This window comes from Tamandua tetradactyla, chromosome 6 (assembly GCF_023851605.1).
Source record: "Tamandua tetradactyla isolate mTamTet1 chromosome 6, mTamTet1.pri, whole genome shotgun sequence".
NCBI lineage: Eukaryota > Metazoa > Chordata > Mammalia > Pilosa > Myrmecophagidae > Tamandua > Tamandua tetradactyla.
Genome location: NC_135332.1, coordinates 66,816,788 through 66,842,361, shown reverse-complemented (window position 1 = coordinate 66,842,361; position 25,574 = coordinate 66,816,788). Strand labels below are relative to the sequence as shown.

At 47.5% G+C, this 25,574-nt stretch overlaps 2 protein-coding genes across 7 annotated transcripts in view; one reads left to right on the top strand and one right to left on the bottom strand.

Annotated features, from left to right (window-relative positions):
* ELAC2 (elaC ribonuclease Z 2) overlaps positions 1-2,233 on the top strand; it is a 31,900-nt gene extending 29,667 nt beyond the window's left edge. For all 3 annotated transcript variants that reach the window (XM_077166047.1, XM_077166046.1, XM_077166045.1), the window contains 2 exons: positions 413-557; positions 1,069-2,233. In XM_077166047.1, the coding sequence (XP_077022162.1) occupies positions 413-557; positions 1,069-1,302 (379 nt within the window). In that variant the 3' untranslated portion in view covers positions 1,303-2,233. The remainder of the gene's footprint in view (positions 1-412; positions 558-1,068) is intronic.
* Positions 90-25,574, bottom strand: part of ARHGAP44 (Rho GTPase activating protein 44) — a 207,445-nt gene continuing 181,960 nt past the window's right edge. For 3 of the 4 annotated variants that reach the window (XM_077166048.1, XM_077166050.1, XM_077166051.1), the window contains 4 exons: positions 16,479-16,703; positions 12,344-12,501; positions 7,998-8,375; positions 90-3,799 (listed from right to left, as the gene is read on the bottom strand). In XM_077166048.1, coding sequence (XP_077022163.1) covers positions 3,660-3,799; positions 7,998-8,375; positions 12,344-12,501; positions 16,479-16,703 — 901 coding nt within the window. In that variant the 3' untranslated portion in view covers positions 90-3,659. Of the gene's footprint in view, positions 3,800-6,156; positions 6,209-7,997; positions 8,376-12,343; positions 12,502-16,478; positions 16,704-25,574 lie in introns of all 4 variants that reach the window. The other variant, XM_077166049.1, reaches the window with a different exon arrangement.

The following is a 25,574-nucleotide window of genomic DNA, read 5'->3' as shown; positions in this document are numbered from 1 at the left end:
CCCTTTTTGGGAACAGTGGTACCCTGCAGTGCTTCGTACCAAAGGGTTCGCGGGAGTTCTTGAACCTGAGGCACTTCTCTTACGGACCCTTCTGCCTTTATTTTTACTGAGATCTCTAGTTTGTGGGTCAGGGAATTAGTGAAGTGGGGAAGTGAGGAGCACGCTGGATCTCAGGCTAGTGTTTTAACAAAGGAGTGCTTTTTTCTCAGGTGCTGTCATCAACAGTGGGTTGACAGGCAGCACAGTTGGCAGACTGGCCCCAAAGAGTTTTTATCGGGTAAAGAGGTGTGGAGTGAGGAAATCAGCCTCCTCCTGGGAGCTCGAGGCAGAGCTTGAGGGCCAGGGCCAATTCTCCATTGGGTGGCTCCACCCCTGGTTCATCTTCCCTCTTCACTTCATTCTTTCATTGCAGTACTACCTCCCAGGCTATCGGCGTGGGCATGCGGATGAATGCGGAGTTCATCATGCTCAACCACTTCAGCCAGCGCTATGCCAAGATCCCCCTCTTCAGCCCGGATTTTAATGAGAAAGTTGGAATCGCCTTTGATCACATGAAGGTCTGTACATCACACAGGCTGTGCTGGGCATGGCATGGGAGTGGGCTTCATCTACTGCACAGGAGGGAGTCCCTCTCTGGCTCAGGGTCTGCCCAGGGAAGAGAGGATGCATGTCCCTAGACCTGGTATGTCACCTCCCCAGCATAACCAGGACCACATTCGAGGGTCAAGACCTACCTTCTGCAGGGACCTTTTGGGTTCTCATGCTTGGGTTCCCAGGTGATGACTGCAAGCTTGTTCTACAGCTGGTCCCTTGAGCCTCTGCACAGGCCTGAGAGATGGAGGGGTTGTCTCCTTCCAGTAATGTAAAGCCAGCACTTGACCCTCCAGGCCTTCTGGAATGAAGGAGCAGCGTTTGTTCTTTCGAGAGCTTGCCTTTCCTTTCATGAGTAGGCTTCCTCCCTCGCTCCATGGCAGCTTTTGTTCTGTAAAACTCTGTCTGCCTGCTGCACATACACAGTTCTATAGCAACTCCTCTGAGAGGTGCAGCATCCTCTTCCTTGCCTTCTAGGTCTGCTTCGGAGACTTCCTGACAGTGCCCAAGTTGATTGCCCCACTCAAAGCACTGTTTGCCGGTGACCTGGAGGAGATGGAGGAACGCAGAGAGAAGCGGGAACTACGGTTGGTGCGGGCAGCTCTGCTGTCCAGGCAGCAGGCAGGGAGCCCTGAGCACGGGGAGCTGCAGCAGAAGAGGGCCCTGGCAGAGGAGCCTGGGAGTCCCCAGAGCAAGAAGGCCCGAGTGTAGTGAAGGCTCACAGGGACCCTGGCCCTAGGACTATACATCTTCCACCTTGTGTGGGGGGCACCATCATTTGCTCTCTCCACCTACTCAAAGCCAGAGTGTGCAGTTCATCAAGGAGGAATCTCAGGAACAGGTTGGCGTGAGCTTGTGCCATGGTCTGGGCCCTTGGACAGAAGACTAGTCTCTGATTCCCTTCTATGACCAGTGCCTAGGAAAGCTGCAGAGAAGCTGGCTGCACTCCGGAAGCAAGCATAGCTCTAACTCCAGTACAAGATGGTTTTTAAAGTCACATGGGAAAGCAGAGGGTGATGTTCTCCACCTGGTTCTGCCAAGTTCTTCCTTCTGCATCCCAGAGTCAAGCCAAGTAATGGGGGACATTGGGTTATGGAAAATACGTCTAAATGTCCAAAACTCAAGGCGTGATATTTCCAGTGAAACCAGAACACAATAAAGATTCTCTTTGGAAACCTGAGTTTTTTTACTTCGTCCCAGTGCCACTTACAAGCCAGTTCCTCCTCATGCTGCAACGCGTCCTGGAAATCGGCTCTGACCGCAGAGGACGGATGTGGAAACTGCCTGTGTGGGTCAGGGCAGTGTGACTCTTCCCGCTGCTTCCAGCTTTGACGGAAGATGGATTTGCTCTTTCTTGCCCCATAGTGAGAAAGAGAATCACTAATTGCCTTTGAAAGTATTGAGAATTTGGCATTGAGAAACAGAAATTAGTGTTCAGTGCTTAATATAATGAGATAATTTACAAAGATGAATCTGATATTTTTCATGTGTTCTCCCTTCCTGGGGGAACATAGTAAAAGCTTAAAAATTTCAGGTTGAGAAAGAGACTTAAGACCAAGAACATGGCCTTCCCCGAGATACAGCACCTGAAATTTATTCCTGTATCCCCATAAGTTTATTATTAAAACAAGAAGCCATGCCATGCTCAGGGATAATAAATCTATTTTAATAACATGACTTTTGACAACTATTTATACATGTATTTAAAGATAACGTTCAACCCCTGGGCTCCATTACAAATTGGGTACTTACTGTACTGCCCTTGCCAGGAAAGCAAAGCCGTAATGTCAAAATTTTGCAAATCCCACTGTCAGAGAAGGGTTATTTTACACTGTGTTGGGAAAATAACCAAGCATTTAAATTTTCATTGTACACCTGTACACTGGTTTAGATTAAGTGGCTCAAATTAAACAAATATAGAGATTTCATATGTACAAATATTATATCATGTATAGGTATAGTATAGCTCTATTTTAAAAGGATAAAATTTTTAAAGTTTGACTTTGCATGCATGACCCAAATCTGTTTCTCACTCCCCTAATCCCAAGGTGTGACTGGGCTCCCAGCACCTTCCCAGTGGACAGAGCTGCAGGACAAGGGAGGCCTGACACGCTGGTGAGCAGTGCCAGCCAGGCCGCAGGCTGCTCACACTGGCCTCCTGGCTGGGGGCTGGCTTTACTTTCCCTCCCCGTGCTCTGGGTGACAGAATTATTGCTATTCTCTTGTGGCCTCCAGAAAGAAGACGGGCTTCTGGGAGCAGCATGCGTGCCTGTGAGCTGCGTGCCCCCGGGTGCCTGGAGGAGAAGAACTGCTGTTGGAACTAATGGTTTCTGGGGGTATGGAGTACTATCTTTGGGTCTCATAGACACCATCAAAAAGATTTTTTACGATTTTTTTTAAAAGTCAGAGGCCAAAGATAGGGAACTTTCAGTCACATAATGTGGAAAAATAAAAACGTTAGGAAGTGAAATAAATATACCTTCAGCCCTCTGATTAGAGGCAGCCCTAGGGTTTTTAAACTGGCCGGCCCTCCCCTCAAGCAGAAGGAAAATATCAGTGCCCCAGGATTCCTAGAATTCCAGAAATACTCCAGTTATACATTGAAGGGCCCCCTACTGCCTCACAACCTTTCTGTAGCCATGGAGCTGACACCACAGAACATGACATTAGCTGTCAGAGAAAAGTTAGCAGCTCCCGGGTCTAAACCAGGTACTTCACCCCGCCTCTGCCCTTCTGACCTTGCAATGGACATTCTGAGAAGCCATCCGTTGGGTGGAGAGAGGTGGGTACTGCTTGGCATGGAGACGGAGCATGGGTCAAAAGAGGCACAAAGTCAAAAGGCAAAGATCAAACAAAAGGCCAAAGTAACCACCCGAAAGGAACAAACAAAATCTGCACCACCAACATCGGTCACACAGATCGGATCACGATTTCCTGTAGACAGCCAACCTCATGTTGGCAGTGACAACAAGGAGCCACCGAGGGGCACATGGCAAGCTCACGCCGTGGCTCCTGGCGTGTTTCTGGGCACATGTATGTACACAGGTGTCAGTGGCGGGAAGGCCGCGTCAGAGGGCCGTGCTCTCAGACTCCTCCTCCGAGTCCCTCTTCTCAGTCACTGAGTGTCTCCGTGTGTGCTCCAGGGGACTCAGGCGGAGTGTGGACCCGAGCTCCACGTGGATGGAGGGGATGTCAAAGTGGACGAGATCTGGAAATTGGCAGAGAGAGGCGTGTGAAAGGGGCTTCCAACTAACCAGATGCCAAATGCAGGGAAACAGCATTAGGAGGCAGCATGGCTGTTCAATTCAGGAATAGATTATTTAGGGGTAGCTTGAAGCATTTTGTTGCAGGCCCACTTTGCTGCTACCTTGGAAGTTTCTAAGAACAAAGCATCCAGATTCCGCCATGGTAGTCAAAGAGAATCACTCAGCCACTCCACTCCCAGCAAAGCTCTATGATGCTGAAACCCCTAGCCTGAGCCCTGGTAAGGAAGATTTCTTTGCACTGACGTCACTTTGGTGATCTCAGGGCTGCACTTGGTTCCTTGGAGCCGGAAACAATAGGGAGCCTCCCTGAATGGACTCGGGAACTTGAGATGGTGTCCCAATTTTGGATGGCTAATGGACACAGAGGCCTTCCTGAGGACCCTGGTAATAGTTATGGCAAACTGCTCCCTGGCTATAAGAACCACCCCCCCTCATCCCCCCGCTTGGGGAAGCTGTATTCCCTCCAGTCCCTTTTGTCCAGGCCCTCTTCCAACAGGTTGCTCTACAGGGATTGTTTGGTCACACCTCTATCGAGCACATTAAAAGGTATTCCCGGGAGGCAGTGTGAAGGTACCTGAAGTAAGAGGCCAGTGTCCAAGGAACCTAGTGCATTTGTGAGTTGGTGAAGGCAAGATATAGAAGCCTTAGAGCCAACAGCTTATATGCCAGACTCCTCTCCCACACTGACTTCTCTGAGAAGCTGCAAGGAACTAACAGGGAAGTGAGGAAGCCTCAGAACTGCCAACCCTTAGAACTTTATCCTCAGGCATCAGCTAGTCCCCCTCAGTGGCCATTAGTTTCTGGCTTTCACTTAGCCTTGCTCATCAGCTGAGGTAGGAGCTGGGCACGAGTTAGGGTGTCCAGAAGGGGAGCAGCTCCAGGCCAGACTGGGAGAGCTTTTCCTGTTTATGCTTTGTTTTTTAAACAAACGTTCAGACAGGAATATCATACTGGTGCACAGACACATTTGGACATGTTCTAAAAGACAGACACACATGTAACTCCAGGACAAAAGGTCCCTCACTCCCCAGTCTTCAAAATGGCACAGCAGCCTGTCTTCTGGTGGATGGGGCAGAGGCTTTGTGGGCTTGGACTAGCCCTGCTATAGCTCATCCTGAAGCTCTTCCTTCCTAAAGGGTGCTGGCAAGCCTTGGGTCTGCCTTGGGCTGTCTCCTGCGTCACGGCAAGGCTGTGCCTGGGCTAAGCCCAGCCCACTGTGGTGTAGAGGATCCAATGAGCACAAAGTCCTGCTTGGATCCAGAGCCCACCTCTGTCATGTTCCAGGAGCCGGAGGCCAGGCTCCTTACCTCCCCTGTGTTATGTAGCCTAAGCAGTAAAATGGTAATAAGAAAGGGCAAAGAGGAGCTTAGACATGCTAATTCAAAGAAAGCACTTACAGAGTGCCCAACCCAGAAGAGGCATGAGATGCTAGGTGGGACACTGCTGTCCTCACCATCCCTTTAAGAGACTCTTGAGAGAGAAGACAGTTCAGTTCAGGGAGCAAGGGAACAGGACTCAGGAAAGAAGTCCCTGTTGTAGGAGAAGGGAAGCTACAGTTTTCTTGTTTTGGAGACAGTTCTGGAAGTTCCTGTTAATGAAAACTGTCTGAAGCCTGTCACCTTCTGGCCTCTCGCTAGTTTCTGTGGGACCAAGAACAAGCAGGAGGGCCCAAATGGGGACGTCTTCCCTGGATTTACTCTGGCCACCCAGTCTCATGGAGACAAAATACACCTAATGCCTCCTTCCTCGTGGTTGCCCCGGTTTTAGTTTTGAGTGTCTACTCTTACAGCTCTCTCAGTCCAGGTGGAGACAGAGGGTGGAATTAAAGTCTGAAAGTGGAAACCCACTAACGCCATCTCATGACCACGGGATCCTGAGGCCTTCCAGGTGTTTTCTCCCTAAACAAAAATCTATATGGCTGCCTTTTCCCAGGGCACTGAATCAAGCCTCAGGCAAGTGGTCAAGGATCCCACGATATGTCATGTGAAGAATAGATGGGTTACTGCTCCGTCCAAGTTCTCCACCAGAGGGAGAAAGGATGAAGAGCTGAAAAGTTGTTCATTCTGGTGAAGAACTAGGCCTCTGGTGAGTCTCCCTCCAGCTCCTAATGAAAAAGACCACCACCACAAAAGCTCACAGACGAGGCCACCGTTGCTGAGTTTGGTGGGGGGTGGGTTGCTGGTAGGAGTGAAGCAGCCGTGCGGGTGGTCCGAGCCACATGCAGGGAGTGGGAGGCAGAGTGGGGGGCAGCTGTGGGGCACACACGCATGTGAGAGAGGCGAGGCCGGGGCCAGCTTACCCTGAAAATCCCCCTCACACGTATCCAAAACCGCATCACCCATGTCACACAGCTGCAAGAACACAATGACAGGATTTGGAGAGAGGAAAAAACACGACGAAACAAGCACATAACCAGAAGCTACGCCGTGTACCACAGTCACAGGGGGGCCACACCAAATCATCCCTGGCCCTGGACTTGCTCCGAGACCTGCACACACGGGACAAAGCAACCATCCACCGCCAGGAGAACAGTTAAAGCGGGGTCTGCATGGGGGGCATCATGACTTGGAAAGGCCAGCAGCTCTTAAACCCGTGCGACGCAAAGTAATCACGACATTTCTCATACTGCCATTGGCTCTTTGTCCCCTAAAACGCCTCCTGCTGCCCCCTTCTCACCCCCAGATCTTGCCTCTCATTCTGTCATCTATTTCTCCTTTGCATGACAGCCTTGGCTCATCCCATTGCTTCTGACAGCAACACTACCATGTGTCCCTGGCTGAGAGTGGTGACAAGGTCAGCAGGTGGAGGACCAGCCAGGGCCACTGCCACCTGCTGCGTGTCTGCCTCCCAGAGAGGCCCGTTCAGAGACACCACCTCACCACAAAGAAACACCTAGAGGGAAGCAGTGCTGGCTGTGCTTTGTTAATTGTCCTTGATTTTGGGTAAGTCTCAGTGTACAGAACAGCAGCTCTACATCCGAAGGAAAAGAAGCCATCGTCAGGCAGTTGTTTCCCATGATACTTATTCCTGACCAGCTCCAAACGCTTTCAGATTCTACTGGCCTTGTAGGCAGCAAGGAGCCAAGCACTACAGGCTTCCATCAAATCAAGAAAAACAGTGCTCTTGGAGAGAGAAATCCCAGGCACCTTGGACCTAAGACTGCATGGTTCTTTGGGGGTGGGGGCAGGGGGAGAGCACGTGTATGTGTGTTTGTGTGTTTGTGTGTGTGTGTGTGTGTGTGTGCACCTGCATGCTCCAACCCAAGGGGCATTAACTTCTGCTACTTGGGACAATATTAAATAGTTATGTTCAGACTCTCTGGCAAAAAGGAGGGCTGGATCCATACCAAGACAGAATCCAGTACTTCGCCAGGCTCCCTGAATGAGGAAAATGCCACGATGACTTTAGCGGCATTTGCCCCTGAATTTACAATCTTAGGTAGTCAAAGTGTCTGGGAGATATTTCTAATCACACTCTTTTTCTTTCAACCCACAAATGGTTTTGGCCCAGTGTGGTGTGCGTTTGTGACTTCATGCTTACACCCTTCCTAGGAGAAAAAGCTCAGTCTCTTTCTAAATTTAAAGCAAAACTCAATTTAGTAGTCGTGCCTTTGTTAAGGGGCACAACTGGACTTTTCCTGCTAAAATATATTGCTAGAAATGTATTTTTGTAGCAAGGCTTATTTTACTAAGCAGACAGAATTCCCTTGGTTCTTAGCTCCTCTTCTCAGGATACGGATTTGGACTTGCCTAGTTGCTTGGGTTCTATCCAAGGAAAGCTCAACTACCTCATCTGTATTTGATGCCAGTTGTTCTATGATAATCTATCTCCTAGTCTCTCCTAAGATACCACTCTAAAGGACTCAGCGTACTTAACTCCCAAAATAAGGAGCAGCACAGAATCCTAATCTGGCAAGCATTAGCTTGGGTGAAATCCCATCAGGAGCCCTGCTCTAGAGCAACCAGGATCCCACAGCTGTTTTCCACTGGTGTTTAGAAGAGACCCTGCAAGCTGCACATAGCACCACACAGCAACCACTGCCAACAGGAATTCCTTAACCAGCAGCAACTCTGACAATCCCTCCATCCAGCACACTCTAAGGGCCACAGAAAAATCTGAGGGCAGCAGCGGCTTGCTTACCTGTGGACATGCTTTCCCCAGGGGACAGGCCATCTAGCATGGGGTGCTCTGTTGCCTGTGGACTGGAGGCTGACAGGTTCACTGTAGGAGGCTGAGGAGGAGGAAGGGTGGGTCTCTGGCGGGGCTTAGGGGTGGGCCGCGATTTCGTTAAAGTGCTTGTGAAGACAGATGGAGAGGACAGGGGAGGAACTGCAGCAGGGGAGAGTTGGCCTGGGGCCAAGGTGTACCCCTGAGGGTAATTCAGTCCATAGGGCGACGGGGTGCTTGGTGGGGTAGGGGACAGGCTGACAGGGGACGGCTGGCCCAGGGACTGGTCAGGCACAGCCCCCGACTGGCCAAATGGGACCTTGGGTGGAATTGGCGCCAGCTTCTTGGAAACTGAAAGAGAAAACATCACACAACAATGATGAGAAAACACAGGTGGTTAAATGAAGTCCATTCTGAGGTGCTAGTTAGCATACCCCTTAAGGCGATCTCACTGGAGGGAGTGGGGGCTACACTTTTCATTGTGTTATACAATGGAAGAGTACAGTTTCTTAAAATTAACCTAAAACTGCAAGTTTTCATATCTTTCCTTTGTTAACCAATTTCCCCACTTCTTTTCTTAATCCTTGCGATGATCTACACACACAAACTGGCAAAAAGATTTCCCATCCAGAGTCAGTGGGCTGATTTCCCAGTGTTCTCTCGTCACCTCACAATGATGAAAGGGCTCACAGCTTGACTGAGGAAGAGTGATTTAGGAAAGTGGGTTCCAACAGAGGATGGCCACGTGCAAGTTCAGGCTGAGAAGCCCTGACCCAGGAGCAAGTCATCAGGAGAGGAAACGAACCTGCCCAATGGTTCTAAGTCATTTCCCTGCCCTGGATCTGAGCTGCTGCTTTAGTACAAAAGGAAAAAGATGGAGTCCCAGCTGTAACCCTAAAGTCTCTGTTACTCACCATCCCTTTTCCACCAGCTTGTACCCGAGACTGACCCCAGTGCTCACAGAATCTCCATCTCCACCGGCTGGTGGAGAGCCTGAGGGACTCCAGGGAGTGGAGTCCACAGCAGAGCACCAAGCTCTGAGCTCCCCATGGTGACATATGACCAAATTCTCTGGCCTCAGAAACCTTTTACCTCTTCCCTTCCCCTGCTTCTACCCTCAGCCTATTTGCCTCCTAAGTTTTTCCCTTGTTCTTTCTTTCTTGTTCTTTTGTAATTCAACCCTCTGGGTGGAAGCAGGTACCGATCCACTGCATTTTCCAAAGCACATCATTTGCCCCAATTTCTCTTTTCCTCGTTTTATTAACTTATTAACCACACAAAAGGATGATACATGTTACCCTTTAAGTGGAATTAAATTGATCAAAGACAGAGTCAAACATTCAAACTGATGGGCAAGCAATCTGAGAAAGTGATCACTAACCTATTAGAACTGAGTGCTGGCTGTTGGGAGCATTATTCTAGAAGAAATTATCTTTTACATCTTCATGGAGGCATCAGGGACTCTTCCCTTATCCCCTCCACCTGGAATGAAGTCTACTCTAATGTTACAGCATGTACGTCCCTGGCTCTTTCCATCTACAGCGTGAAAAAGAAAAGGATGTGCTCTTTATGAGTCCCACCAACTTGGTCCAAATTCCTTTCCAGCACTTACTCACTGTATGCTCTGGGCAAAAGTATTTAAACCTCTTTTATATAACAGAAAGAATAGTATTTTCCCCACAGCATTGTGATAATTAAATAGGCTTATGTTTGCAAAAGCCCATGTAATTATGACTTGCTAATAATAAAACCAGTTAATTTTCCAATTTGACTTTTCAGCTCCACTTCCTGAGTATTGAGTAAGTTTCAAAGCAGCCGCTATGGCAGCTCACGACTGCTGATGCACGAATCCCTCCTTTGGATGAGAAGAAAGAGGAGGCCTTAGGTCTTGATGCTAGAACATGTCTTAAAACTGAGCTGGAAGAGGGAGGATGCAGGGGCATCACTGTGTGTGATGAGACCACTTCTGGACATGTCCAGACTTTGGTGTTCAACTCTAGGCAAACTGTCAAAAGACTGAGGGGTCAAAAAGAAGAAATAAAAAAAGCTAAGGCTGCCATTTGTGGGCAATCGTTGGGGGTTGGAGGAGAAAGTTATACCTTACAGATAATGGCCCTGAGCTACTGACTGTCACTTGGGAAAGGGATGGGAGTTGTTCTAGGCTGTATTCTCTGGATAGGTTTAATATTCTCCAAAAACTGAAGGGTCAGTTTGTCACAGGCATTAGGAGGTGGCCAGCAAGGACTGGAAGCCCTGACCCTCTCCACTTTGGACAAATTGTTGGCTTAGCCATCACCCCACTTTACCAGGCTGTGGAGAAGATTAAAGTACCCTGGGAACAGGGGTGTGGACCTTCCTGGCAATGTGGGACAGAAATCCTAGCATGAGCTAAGACTCAGCATCAAGGGATTGAGAAAAACCCTAGAATGAGCTGAGACCCAGCATCAAGGGATTGAGAAAACCTTCTCAACCAAAAGGGGGAAGAGAGAAATGAGACAAAGTGTCATTGGCTGAGAGATTGCAAACAGAGTCGAGAGGTTATCCTGGAGGTTATTCTTACGCATTGAGTAGATATCACCTTGTTATTCAAGATGTAATGGAGAGCTAGAGGGAACTGCCTGAAAATGTAGAGCTGTGTTCCAGTAGCCATGTTTCTTAAAGATGATTGTATAATGATATAGCTTTCACAATGTGACTGTATGATTGTGAAAACCTTGTGTCTGATGTTTCTTTTATCTACCTTGTCAACAGATGAGTAGAACATATGGAATAAAAATAAATAATAGAGGGAACAAATGTTAAAATAAATTTAGTTGGAAATGCTAGTAATCAATGAAAGGGAGGGGTAAGGGGTATGGTATATATAATTTTTTTTTCTGTTTTTATTTCTTTTTCTGTTGTCTTTTTATCTCTTTTTCTGAATTGATGCAAATGTTCTAAGAAATGATCATGATGATGAATATGCAACTATGTGATAATATTGTGAATTACTGATTATATATGTAGAACGTAATGATTATATGTTAAAAATGTTTTTGTTTCTTTCTTGTCATTTTTTTAAATTTAAAATTAATAAAAAAAATTAAAAAAATAAAAAAGTACCCTGGGAACAAAGAAATGCCCAGAACTCTGATATCTAGACTATACGGAGAACCTGCTAATGCTGGAAAAAATCCCTAACTCTGATTCAGCCTTTAAGATTTCATTTCCTCTAGGCCCCCTTCTAAGTCCTCAGTGTGCAAGGGGTGCCCCCATGTCCCTGCATATCCCACGGCATAGCAGCACCCCAAACCCCCTTGAATTATAGAGGCGTGGTTACCATTCTGGTCTCTCTTCCTCACTGCTGCACCTCAGCACTGTCTGGCTCAGAGCTCTGCACAGATCAGCGACTAATGAACGGGGCAGAATATACAGGGAATGAATGGAGAACTCCCAAGGTCAAAGGGAGTTCTTAGGGTGAGGGCAGACCGGAACAGTGTGACGGCCACCTTAACCTGGAAACAGGGAGGCTGGGAAGGAAACTGACATGAAGGTACACGTGTGTGTGCGTGTGCGTGTGCATGTGTTTTGAGGAATCCTAGAGTGGAGGCCACTCCTGAAAGCTTAGAAGGCCTAGACTGAGAACAAACTAAGCAACAGATTATTTCAGAGAAGTTACACATTTGGCTAAGCGGTGACATAAGATGGAAACAAACAAAAGTTTGCCTAAGTACATTTCAGTACAGCTCCACATTTAGTAAATGTCACCACGGAGCAGAGCTTTAGCTTTGGGGAGGATTTCAGAGTGAATGAGGGGCCTTTTACAATGTGTTCCAGAGGCAGAATCCTAGGCAGTTCGTGGGTCAGTGTGGCCATTCTCAGGCCTTCTAAACCAGAGAAACTAAGATCAGTACTTACACAGAAACAGCCCGGACTCTTTATAGGCAGTCCCAAGCACATGCAGCCATACAAAGCCCATGTTGGAGGTGGCAGTGTGGGTGGGTCCTAGAGACCACATCCTACAGCTTTATAAATAACAGTGATATGGCCTGGCTGGGTGCATGGAAAACACAAGCAGGGTAAGTCATCCTAGACAATGACTTTTGCACTGAAGTCTTGGTGTACAGGAAGCATCTTCCCACAGGCACCCACAACGAGCCTGCTTTTCAAGTAAGTAAACTGAGGAATAATAGTGAAATGATCCTTTTCAAGGCTGGGTAACTCCCAAAAGCTCTAATGCCTAGACCAGGTATTTTTCACTACACCTCACAGTTTCTAAATATCCATGCTCATTGAAGGCAATGAGCTTACAGGGACCTGTGCAGGGTGAGGGCACGTACCTTTCCGGAGGGTGTGTGGACTCTGGTCGGCGGGCGGCTGGCTAGGGCTGGCCCCCGGTTGTGCTCCTGGCTGGGTCCCTGCACAGGGTGTCCCCTGGCTGGAGCCTGGACTTCCTTTCTGCCCAGACCCTGGAGAAAGTTCCTTGCTTTTAGATGTGCTGAAATGCAAGCACATAGGACACAAGAGAACCCCTGAACTCAGTCAACTCCAGCACAAGCCTTGCTACAGCAAACCCTGGGTGTTTTTTCGTGCCCCCTACTACCACCCCCGAAGTCTGGGCCAGTTCTGGTCTGTCTCAGTCCCTTCGGAAAGCCTTCAAAGGTGCCCCATGAAGCAAATGCCCCTTCCTGGAGTTCTGATGGCCTGGACTCTTTGGCACTTGGGACTGTTGGCCAGCTCCCTTCCCATGCATCTGTCCCAGCTCCCCAAGGAGACCAGAGGCAACGTGAAGGCAGGGTCCCCAGACAGCCCACTGCATCCAACCAACCCAAGAATTCTTGGATATTCTGCAACTGGAACACCAGACTGCTTCTGCCCGTTCTGTATCCACAGTCCACTGAGCTAAGAGGACTTCTCAGGGGCGGTGGACTGAGGGCAGGCTGATGCCTCGGGCTCACTCTATCCAGCCTTGTGGCCTACGGCTTCCCATCTTGAGCCTCCAATCATACGCCAGGCGGGGCAAGAATCTGGGACCCATTGTCTATCTCATAAACAGTTTCCAACAGATGGCAGAGTTGACCCAGACCCTGGCTGTGCTCTTGAACAGAGGAGAAAATCTCTGAAGTCCCTCTAATTGAAAAAGGGTCCCAAAGAATAATCATCTTTCATTACCAGGTTCTTTCTTAGGCATTCTCCTCAGGATAAAGCACGTGTTTAAAAAATACATTCTATTCAACTCCATGCCGCAGCCCAGGGGCAGCAAACATACATGTGGCAGATGCTTTACTCCCAACCATCCCTCAATTAACTGCTCATGGCAGACATTACTAATCAATCTCAATATTTTCCCTCAACCATACCCGAATGCACCACCCATGGCAGACATAACTGATCAATCTCAGTATTTCCTCCCGCAGGATCTGCACTCATTTTTCACACAGTGTTCCAGACAGTCCCAGGAAGCTGCCTTTTTCACAAATCATGAGAGTTATCCTCCTTGTTGCTATCTGCCATCCTCACCTAGTGCCCAATCAGACTCTGCAGCCTTGAGATAGGGAGTTAAGAGCCTGGGAATTTAAATCCTTTGCGCTGTTTCTTCCCCACAAAAGCAGCATTTTGTCCCCTAAATTCATCTAGAAACACCAAGTATTAAATAGCTACAAACATGCCACTCGCTCCCACCGGAGGCAAAGAGAAAGGCTGGGAGGCAGAGGTCGGGGCTGGAACAGCAAACACTAGAAAGCACAATTTGTTTTTCTCCATGTCAAGGAATGAAGGAAAGACCATATTACCCAGGTAATCCCCCACGCAAAAAAAGCTACTTCATACTAAGGGATGAGAATGGCAACATGTCCTTTCTCTGCTCTGCGAATGAAAAACAAAAACAAAGACAGAGAAAACCCCTGCCTCATTCGGGTTAGGTATGGATTGGCTTTTTTTCTTGGCCAAGGCCACCGGATGCCCTGATGTGGATTCCAAACCTCTACCCACCCTTCCCTCTATCCCTGCCACCAGCAAGAGGAAGGCAAAAGCAACAGCAAAAGGAAATGCATAATGAGCCAACAAAGAAGACTGCGTCTTGTAGGCTCTTGGATTCTTCCTTCCTTGGCTTCAGGCAAGACCTCAATCCAAGACATCTAGAGAGCAAGTTGTCCTTCCTTCCTTTCCCTCCCACATGATACACTGCCCCCATCACACACCCATGTATCTATCGACTCAGCCTTGCTCCCCTCCCTCCAGCGTGGGGCAGCTGACCCAGTGGGGAGAGGTAAGTTAGAAGGCAGTTATTAGGAGCGCTAGATGACTCAAGCCACGGTTAAGGCGCCTTTGAGGACAAATTAGCTCTGGAGATGCATGGCTCAGCCTCAGCCCTGGAGCTGGGGTGCAAAGGGACAGGAAATGGAGTTTGGAGTTATAGCTCATGTTAAGCAGCTGAGCAGGGTCCAGAGGCTGAGCTGGCTGGAGAATGTCACACGGGGAGGGGATGGTGCTGAAGGTTGACCCTGGGGTGAGGGTAGGGAGAATGACAGGGGGTAGGCTGAGTATGCCAGAGGGAAAGGAGGGCCTGCCGTCCTGGGGGATGGGGACAGGACGGCAGCAACAATAGTTTTGGCAACTGGAGGAAACATCCTCTGGGTTGCTAATTTCCAGAAAAACAGAAAAGAAGAGAATGATGGAAAACCCATTCATATTGGCAGACGCCCAGGGGGGAAGAACAAAAGAAAGTGACAAAGAACAAATAAAACACAAACACCTGAGGAAAAGCAACTCATCACCCAGCAAGGGGACAGGAGTGAGGGATGAGTGCAGAGGGCTGGGACGGGCCTTCAAATTGATGTTGCCCACTGGACACTGGTCCCTGCCTGCAAGCAACTCTGGCTTCTGGACACCTTCAAAACCTGGGGTCGCATTTAGGAAGAGCTAAGTACCACCGAGTCTTGTGAATAAGATGGGAAGTCAGGATGGAGCCACTGAGCACCGTCAAAGGGGCTGCCCTTGCACATGTCCTGTCTGCTGGAATACTCCCATCCTGCAGGTGCCTCTGGCCCACCACCACCAGGCTCTGCTTCTCCACTGAGCTCTCTCTGTCCTTCTGGACTGTTCAAGGTAAGCGGCAGCCTCGTGGGTGCAGGGCCAGCACCAGCTCCTCCTGTCCTCTCAACTGGCGATTCCAGCTACAGCCCGGGGACCCCCAGTGTCAGGCTGTCCTCCAAGACTCTGTAACTGACCCCCTTCTCTTTGTCATTTCTTGATTTCACAGGGAAAATACCTTTTGCTCATTAAAGAGAAAATGTGTGCAATGCCCTTGGGATTGTGTGTGTGTGTATATGTGTGTATTGGTGGCAGTGACAGTATATGAGAATGCAGGTGTGTTCATGTGTGTCCATACACGTGTACGCTATGATGCTGCTGACGTAGGTGAATGTGTGTGTGTGGTAGTAATGATGTTGGTGCATGAGAACCAGGAATGTGTGTATGTGTGTATCCTTGTGCATGTGTGCACACGTGGCGGTGGTGGCGATGGTGGATGAGAATGTGTCTGTATACACATGAGTGTGCGTGGTGATGGTGCGTGTATTCATGAGTCTCTGTGTGTGTGCTTGGGGAAAGTCTGGGTCAGAAGTTTCAGCTTCCTAAAGTGTCCACAATCTTTCCCACAGGGGCCAGAGAGGAACTCAGGGGTCCCTAGCACAATGCCCTGCGGTTCTGGTTTGATGTAGCTTTTATAGTTCTCAGAGTTGTGGCTTGAGAACAAATAGAAATGACCAAAAAAACCCAGTTCTATCATGCAAGTCTCAACTTCCAGAATCCCCCTCTCCCAGGCCTCTTTTGGTGCCACGTCCCTCCTGCCTGCCCAGAGTCATGAATGCCTGTGTGTAACGGCTTGTCAGGGCCCAGCTGCTCTCTGGAACATGCCCTGCTTTAAGGGCAGGGATGGAATCTTTCCATCGTTGTCTGGATAAAGTCTCAGGAAACCTTCACTGAACTAGGGAATGTATGAATTCATTTTCTATTCCTTTTACTTTCCCTAAAAGACTGGAAACACCATGCAGCATGCTGCCCAAGTCACCAGGCAATAGGACCCCATCACCTCTGCTCCTTCCCTGACTGAACCCATTTTAGCTGCAAGAATGGGTGATAAAATCCTGAAGGTGGGAACGCAGACATCACTGAAATTTGACACTTCGGAACAGGAAAAAAAGGAGCGATGGGGAGATTCCCCACACTTCTGCAAGCTGCCACCTTCTCATTATTGTTACCTAGTATTATTTTGCTTGGGAACGCTATTCTTGGAAAGCTTGGACTGCCTCCGATAACCCACTTTGCTGTCAAAGTGGTGCCAGCCTGATGCAGAAAGCCGCAGGTACTCAGTGATCAGAAACGATCGTGGGTCCCGAGTGGGTACAGCATTCACAGCTCCCATCCCCACCCCGCCCCCGCCCTCCCCGGCCAGGCCGAGGCCCCCCCGCTTACCTGGTCCGCTCGGGCCCGGGCTGGAGGCCCAGGCTTCCCGGAGACAGCGCGGGGGAGGCAGCCCCCTCCAGAGGCGGCTCCGGGATGGGCGAGGGCGGCGGCGGGGTGAGCTCAGCGGGCGGCTGCACCGGTGGCTGCACGGTGGGCGGGGCGCAGGACGCCTTCCGGCCGACGGAGGAGCCTCTTCTGGCCACCCAAGATGTGTCCATGACCCTCACGCCCATGCTGGCGGGGGACACAGAGACACCCGCTGAGTCCCGCGGCCTGAGCGGCAGGCCCCCTCCCCCTCGAAGCGGGCGCGTTCAAGCACATCGGTGTCGCGGGCAGCAGCGCAGCCGTAGCAGCCGCCGGGGCCCGGGAAGCGAGGCACTGGGGGCCGTGCTGCGCGCTGGGCGGGACGGGCGGCTCGCCCTGCATCCTGGCCGCTTACGTGGGGCGCCCTGCGCAAAGGGGGCCTCAGCTGCGGAGGTTTCCCAGGGCGGGCCGCCCATCCCAGCGTGAAGCAGGGCGCAGGGCGCAGCACGGAGCAGACAGGTCGGCCTGCAGCCCTCTGCCAAAGCCAGCCGGCCTGGTGGTAATGGCCCCACAAGCTCCCCGCGTGTGGATACCAAGCTTTCCTTAGAGCAGAATGTGGCCTAACTGGGGAGGCGCTCAACCCTCCCAAGTGAGGGGTGGGGTGCTTGCATATAACAGGAAACCTCTAAGTACGCATTCTTCTCTTTTGAACTTGAGGACTGAGCCAACAGTCCCACACGCTCCAGCTCTACCACTGACTGGGACCTGGGCCAAGGGGCAGGCGCTGTAGCCCACACGTGCTCATCTCTGGAGCCCGGCAGGGGCAGCGCAGGCCTAACTGCTCCCCTCGGGCTCCCACTCTAAATGAATGGCAGGAACACTTAAGTCTGTCAAGGACGCAGACGCGGCACATTCACCCTGCCGGGTTCAATAGGACATTGCTTGCTCATTTTTAAAGAGACTGAACATGGCCTTGTATCTACCAGAGGATACCATACCTTTGGATTTTCCTAAGGCTGCAGGGACAGAAACATACAGATATTAGTGTCAAAAATACTATGCCTTCCTTTGGATGTCAAGGTCTTCTTTCCACAAGGGGTTGGGGGTGGGTTTTTTTCATTTATTTTTGTTTTAAAGCCATGAAACCATTTCAGTTTAGTGGGCCTCTCTAGCTAAGGTGACCCTACCATTGGTGAGGGTGGAAATCACATCCTGCCAAGCACACGTGTAGATGGAGAATCACTGAAGAGCTGGTACTGGTGTGTGTGATGGTGGTAGGAGGTGGGTCATAAGGGAGAAAGAAATCCATAAATAGAGCCATCTGGTCACGTGGAAGTCACTTGAGCTTAGAAGGCAGTTTTCTTTGCTCTGTTCTGGGGGTAACTGGTACTCAGTCATGGCATTTATTGATTAAGGCAAGAAGTAACACTTCTAGTAGTAAGGGAAACACAGATATTCACACAGGAAAAAAAACACTCCCAGCCAGCATTTTCCTATGCCCCTTGTGTGAACAATGGGATGTGGTTATGAGAGTTATAATGTATAAGACAGTAACACTCACTTCCTCTCTACTAAATGGTCACTCACATGGGTCAGAAGCACAAAACTATCATCCCATGAAAGCCTGCTGACCTAAAAGGTCATTTTTTGGGGGGAGGAGTGTAGGAGGGGGGATGGATAGTCTGGGAATAGAACCTGGGTCTCTGTATGGAAGGTAAGCATTCTACCACTGAACCACCCGTGTACCTCTAAAAGGTCATTTTTACCCTATAGGGGTGCAGGAAGATTTAGAACAAGGTCTCCAGCTGGGAGATGGGCTGTGGCAGGAAGAATTCCGATTCTTTAAGCAAATCAGATCTGGGGTGGGTCATACAGTGACAAGCACAGTGAAGTAGATGCTAAACACTGAGCATACATTGGGCTGGGGACAGCCTCCTGACACTCTTTCCTCCCGAGGATGACCAGAGACCATTTCATGTCTAGAGCCATTGTTGACATTTTTCATCTCCAATGGATGACTTCGAGGAGGCCCCTGAGAGCGGGGGTATCTCTTTCCAGACCTTCTAGCTTTCAAGTCATCTTGGATCTAAGAACCCTTCACCAGTAAATAAGCACCACCTATAAGATATCCAGAAATACTCTTGGAGACCACTCAAATCTCTAAGGACAGAGGTTGGTTGTGTCCCTAGATACCTAAAGTAGGACCCCAGGAGGTATCAAACTATGCTCGTTGGGTTTCTGAGTTTATCAGAATGAAATGAGCAAGAAGCTTTATTATTCCACTTGAGGAAGGGAACTGACACCACTCATTTGCAATGGCCAGTGAGGATGGCAGGCATGCCAGAGGTGGCACCGAGGTAGTCCGCCATGGTGAGCATGCATCAAATGCTCACTGACATTTTTCAAAAGGAATACTGTACAGAGAAAATCAATCAGAACGGCAGAAGGAGTCCCAGGGATGTAACTCCCACCCGATTTCCTCTTCCGTGTCCCATGCTCTTTTACTTGGAAAGACCTTTTCCACTTGAGAGGAAGCTTGGGCTTCAAAACCAGAACTTGAGGAAATGGCTTCTATTTCCAACTGAAGCTGCCAGCATCAGTAACCTCAGTTACTACCCCACCCTCATGAATTCTCCTGGTGGACCAAGTGAAGGAGCCACCTTGGGCCTGGGGTATGTACCAAGTGAAACCTGCTAAAGGACCCTGGCAGAACATCAGCAACCAAGAAATCAGAGATGAACGTACACTTCTGCCTTTACAAAGAGACTGCTGTGCCAAACAGAATTACTCCTTTCCCAGCTGAAATTACTTTCTTATGAGAAGCATCATCACATATCCACAGTGAAGATGTGCCAAATACTCATTGACATTTTCAAAAAGGAATATAATCCTTTACAGAGTGAATCAATCAAAAAGGAAGTAGCAATATTCTTGGAGGCAGGACTAGAAGGATATATATTTTTAGAAGCAAACTGATATATTTAAATGTTCGAATGGACAGATAAAAACCCAAACAAAGAAATTATAAAATTGCCCTGTACACTGCCAGAAAGAGAAGCTATTGACAGACGAGGCGGGATATAAAGACGTTTCCACCAGCAGTTCAAAAGTTTCTATTGATTACTTTATCCCATAAAGAAGCAATCGTAGCCAGAATCAAGGAACTACTCATGTTCACCAAGAAAGCAGAGAAATGGGCAGAGAACTCTCCAAACACTGTTGACTCCAGGAGAGGTCCCCAGGTGACAAGCCCTATTTTGGAAAGGTAGCCCCATCGAAGGACAATCTGCCGTGCTTAACTCCTCCCAGCCAACCAGGACCTCATTTTTGTATGGTAATTATGATAAGCCACACTTTGTATTTTTCATGAGGGACTGTCATGGAAAAGGTTCTTGAATGATCCAGAATTTGAATCCCAGTTACATTTGTGGACTCAGTAGAGCACAGAATGAGAGCGCTACCTCCCATCCCTCTGTCAGGGCCATGAAGGTAACTTATAAGTAATGAGTATGAACATACATTTAGAATGCCCTTGGACCGTTACCTGGTGGTGAGAGTGGATGGTCAAATAATGGGTTGAAATAGTGTGAGCAAGGGGACCCATGGGAGTATCTTGTAAGAGGTCCATCTAGCTAAGCAAATGGTGTTCTATGGGGTTGAACAAGTTAGAGACTCAGAGAATAATCACACACCTTGTGGGAGGGAATAGAAAGGCCCTAGAAGGTGGCAGTTCCATGGGGGTGATAACCCTGTACCCTAACCTGGCTCATCCCCTTCTCTTCTAGGAAGCAGCATAGCCCAGAGGGCAAGAGCATGGGCTGTGGAAACAAGTAGATTGGAGTTAGAATCTAAGATCTCTGCACTTACTGATTAATCATATCATGGCCCTCCACAAAGACATGTTCAAGTCTTAACCTCAAAACTGTGGATGTGAACTCATTTGTAAATATGATCTTTGAAGAACCTGTGCAGATGAGGCCAAACTGAATCAGCATGGGTCTTAATCCAGTATGACTGGAGCCTTTTTAAGCAGAGGAAATGGGGACCCAGGGTTTGGAATGAGGAGGAGACAGAAGGAGGCAGTCGGCCAAGTGATGGAGGCATAAATTGAGTTGTGGACTATTGGCAAGACACTATCAGAATGCTATAGACTTTAGAAAAACTATGTCCTACTGACACCTTGACACTGGACCTCTGGCCTCGAAAATGCTGAGAAAATAAATTCCTGTTGTTGAAGCCAACTAGTCCGTAGTACATTGCTGGAGCAGCCCTGAATGAGTTACCTGACATCTATTATCCTCTCATCATCCTCCACAAAATTGGAGGATCAATCTTACCCTCTCTTAGGTGCTGTAAGGAACAAGCAGAAGCATGCGCAGAAAATACTTGGCATCACAAATATATAAAAAAATTCCCCCGTGAACTAGAACAAAAGTACAAAATTATTACAAGGAGTTAATAATAGAGAGGTATATGAGAACAAAACACACCTATTGAAAATGATGGACTATGGTTAACAGTAACATCTTTCATCAAGAATAACAAAAGTACCACACCAGTGCTATGGATGAATGATGGGCAGGGATGGGGTGGGGATAAGAGTTATGGGATGTTTTGGGTTTTTTTCTTTTCTATGTTGTTTCCTGGAGTAATTAAAATGTTCTAAAATTAACTGTGGTGATGAAGGCACAGGTAAGTGATGGAACTGTATGCCATGCGGATGCACAGGGTCAGCCATCAAATTTCCTTCCTTCTACTGGCCCTAAAGATTAAAAGATCTCAGGTAAGTAGAGAACGGAATAAAAGCAAGAAATAGGGGTAACCAAGAGTCCCTTTACCCTAGCTTTCTTAGTCTCCTAGGGTGCTGGTAAGGGGTGAATATGGGTTGCAGAGGAGATATGCTGAACGCTTACTTATTTGAGCCTTAAGAAGTAGAAAAGTAAAAGGGGAAACCTCAAGAGTCCCTTAAGTCTTACTGCCCAGCTCATTGGATTTGGAAAAGGGCCAGGAAGAAGAAGGGTCCTCTTGGTTGAAAGATTCTTTGGGAAACTAACCATCACAGAGTGCCAGAGACTCAGCTCTGAATGACCCCAAAATGTTCACCTACAGAAGTGAGAGTCTGGCAAGTTTAGGTTTTCCATGTAATGGGAGGAGCCTCCTACAACTTTCAGCTCCATTTTGGTTTTAGTATTTTTCTTTTGCTTTCAGAATTAGCTCAATTGCTCCTGGAAGGGGGAGACGTATCAAATTTATTCAAGTAAAATATTAAGACAGCAAAGAAAGACTGGTCAGGATCTCTTATCATGGAAAAGGTTGGGCCCAACCACACTGCCCTTAAAAATATGTAAAGCCCTCATTCAAAAGTCCAGTTGTGTACTAAAAATACCTGACACTAATTGAATATTCATTTGAGCCAAGCACTGTTCTAATCACTTAATATGTAAATTTCAATCAGTCCTCCAAACAACTCTATGAAGTTGGTAGTTCCTATTTTCCCATAAAGAAACTGAAGCATTTGGAGGTTAAATAACTTCCCAAGATGATGGAGCCAGGATTAGTATTCATAGAAAGCTTTAGGGTTATTCATGCATTCAATGTAGGTAAGGAGAAAGGAGTCAAAGTTAAGACCCAAAAATGCCTCCTTGCAAGACATGAAATGATACTCTTGTTTCAAGTCTGTAACCTCATAGGCTGCATAGAGAAAAGATGTGCTTTGGGACCACTAATGTGACAAAAGCAACAAAAGGAATGAAGTGACACTGGCAAGGAAGTCCAAAAGACTCGAATTGCCACCTCTCCTTGCTCAACAGTTCCTAGAACAGGTGATGAGTTGATATTAGGGTGTGTGTATGTGTGTGTGTGTGTGTGTGTAGGAAGGGAGATGTCATAAGGGAGGAATAAATCAGTAGAGGTTGTCATCTGCTCACTTCTAAGTCACTTCAATAAGATGGCGGTTAATTCCTGTTTTGGTTTGCTAATGCTGCTAGAATGCAATATACCAGAAATGGGTTAGCTTTTAGAAAGAGATTTATTAGGTTACAGATTTACAGTTCTAAGGCCATGAAAATGTCCAAATTAAGGCATCAACAAGAAGATACCTTCACTCAAGAATGGTCCGTCATGTACGGGGTTTCTCCGACCATGGGAAGGCAAGTAGCAATGTCTGCTGGCCCTTCTCTCCTGGGTTGGTTTCAAAATGGCTCTCTTAGCTCCTGCGGGTCCTTCTGGCCTCTCTTGGTGCATTTTCTTCTAAACATCTGTGGGTCCTCTCTTAGCTTCTCCTGGGGGAACTCTGGATTTCATCTCTTAGCTTAGCATTTCCTGGGACATTTTGTCTCCAAGCATCTTTTACTTGGTTTCATCTTGCTGTTCTCTGTGTTGGATCTTAGCTCTCTGTTTCCTGTCTTTTATTTCCTTCATACAGGACTCTAGTACAAGGATTAAAATGTGAATTGGATGGGTCACATTTTCATGGAAACAACCTAATCAAAAGGCGCCACCCACAATAGGTCTGCCCACGAGACTAGATTGGAAGAATTGTGGATTAGAAGAACATGGCTTTTCTAGGGAACATAACAGTTTCAAACCGGCACAGTTCCCTTTCCTTTGGTCTATATCCAAGTAAGGAGGTTACTGGTGCTATTGTGGAGCAAGAAGACCATGTAGAAAACTCCTACACAACCACACAAAGATGGTAGGGTCTGGAGCAAGCTTATCTTTGTGGAGATGTTGGGGAAAGGAAGAGAAGAAAGGAGTTGACAATTTCAGTTATAGATATTATAACCACAGTTTATAACATTCTGTTGCATAGCTGCCCACCAGTAGTCACTGTCAACTCATACTCCCAACTGGTGCCCTGCTATGGGATATCCTATCATGGATGGAGATTTTACAGAACTTACAAGGGGCAACAGCTTACCCCAGAGAAAAAGCATGCTAAAATTTGAATGTTGCAAGATCCCAGCTCCAAGAATAGGTGTCCATAGGGAGATTTCACTTATCACTAAGCAAAGGTTTTCTGTGGACAATTTTAGGTAATAAGTTGCTAGAGGTTAACAGCTGCCCCCCCTCACCCCCTCCTCCCATGAAGGACAGACATCCACCTTGCTGCTTCTGAACCCTGGTTAGTAAAATCCTAGTCAGGAAAGGTGATAGCTCATATATGGATTCTAAGTGTTCAAGTTTATAGAGATATGGATGGAAGCCTTTGCTTCTGTTCTAGAGATCGGTTACATTTGTTGATGAAGGCCACCCAAGAGAGAGGAGACAAAAAAAAAAAAAAACACCAATAGCTTCCCCCAAATCTATTAAAGACAGGGAAGCTCAAGGACCATTTAGGATTAACTCAAGAGACACTGAAGCAGTGGAAGGGCCCACTGGGGCCTTCAAAATGGTACCATGGATAGCAACGTTGAATAAGAGGGGAAACTTTAAATCCTAAGTTACTGGCACTAAGACTTAGCCTTGCTAAGCACACTGGCTAAGTGTACTAATCAAGTAAGTGCAAAATCCAATATTGCCAGCTTCTCTGGGGATAGGTGCTTTCCCTAAATAAGTATAAATAAAGAATCTTAACTTTCCCAGGACAAATAAAGGCCAAAGTCCTCTGGGAACATGTCACAGACTTGGTCCTAGTAGCCATGAAGATATAAGTCCTGGGGAGAAAGCTAAAGTGAGCATGTGGCAAGACTATACTGCTCAAAGGCCACTTGGTCAACCTGACGCCAAAGAATTGGTCACCTTTTCCATTGGTATCTAGGATAACCACGTGTGTCCTGTCATAGGTTCAGGCTCTGTCTGGAATATAATTATTGCACTGTCTGTCTCTGACGTGTTCCCTTTCAAGGTTATCTTCTGGGTGCTGTCAATTTTCCTACTCGGGGATCTCCAGAGGACTGCCCTTGATATGTGACAGTTCCTTCAAAACACTAGTTCTGACTGTCTCCAGAAAGCAGGTTTTACGATTTAATAAATTTTGGAAATGATGCATCCCAAAGCCCCTCTCGTGGAGATTCCTGGGATGTAACAGTATGTGAAAGACTCTAAGAAGTCATACTTGAAAGAAATGGGTTTAGTGTTGATAGACTATGTATGATCCCTGAAGAAAGCAGGTGGCTGAAGGATGTACTGACTAAGAAGTAGATTAGGGAACGATGGTGTATACTTACGAACAAATGTTGTGCTACTACAAAAAAGGAACAAAGTTGTGAGGCATGCAACAATGTGAATGAATGTGTGGGACATTTGGTGAGGCAAAATAAGACAAACAAAAGAACAATGGTGTGGTCTCCTTTAGAAAATGCTTACAAGGAAACAGGGGCCTAGACTGTAAGTTTCATAGCAGGCACATTTAGTCTGGAATGGTAATTATTATCTCTGGATTTCGAGAGGCTGCTTCACATAGATACATATATATATATAACCTGAAATTTAGAGACAAGAACGAAGCCAATCAGGTTGGGGTTAAAGTGATTCAGAACACAGGGGTAAGGAAGATAATGTCCCTATTTGAGAACCACATATACTCATTGAGACCAATGGAAGAAAAGTTTATTTGGTCTGGAACCAAAATTTTCTGATGCACATACTCTAACTCAACCTATCTGTATAGGTCATTTGAACAACTGAAACACAGGGAGCCCAGAGTAAGGAGGTTCTTTAATCCTGTATAGATTGTTGTAATGCTAGGATACATTCTAGAGTATATTAAGCAGATAAAATAAAAAAGTATTAGTGAAATCCCTTAAGGGATGGGAGAAAAAATATGGAACTACTAAACTTTACCATCAGGAAATCCCCTAATGCTGTGGTAAACTATAGGGACACCTAAATCAATAGGCCATGACCTTGATCTTGAGGCTTACTCTTGTGAAGCTTATGTAGGTAGCGGAGAAGTTTAGCCTACTTATAGGCAAGCCTAAGAGTTACTTCTGGAGGACCTCTTTTATTACTCAGATGTGGTCTCACTCTCTCTCAGCCCAACTCTGCAAGTGAAATCATTGCCCTCCCCTCCTATGTGAGACGTGACATCCAGGGATGAAAGTCTCCTTGGTGACGTGGGAAATGAGTTCCAAGGATGAA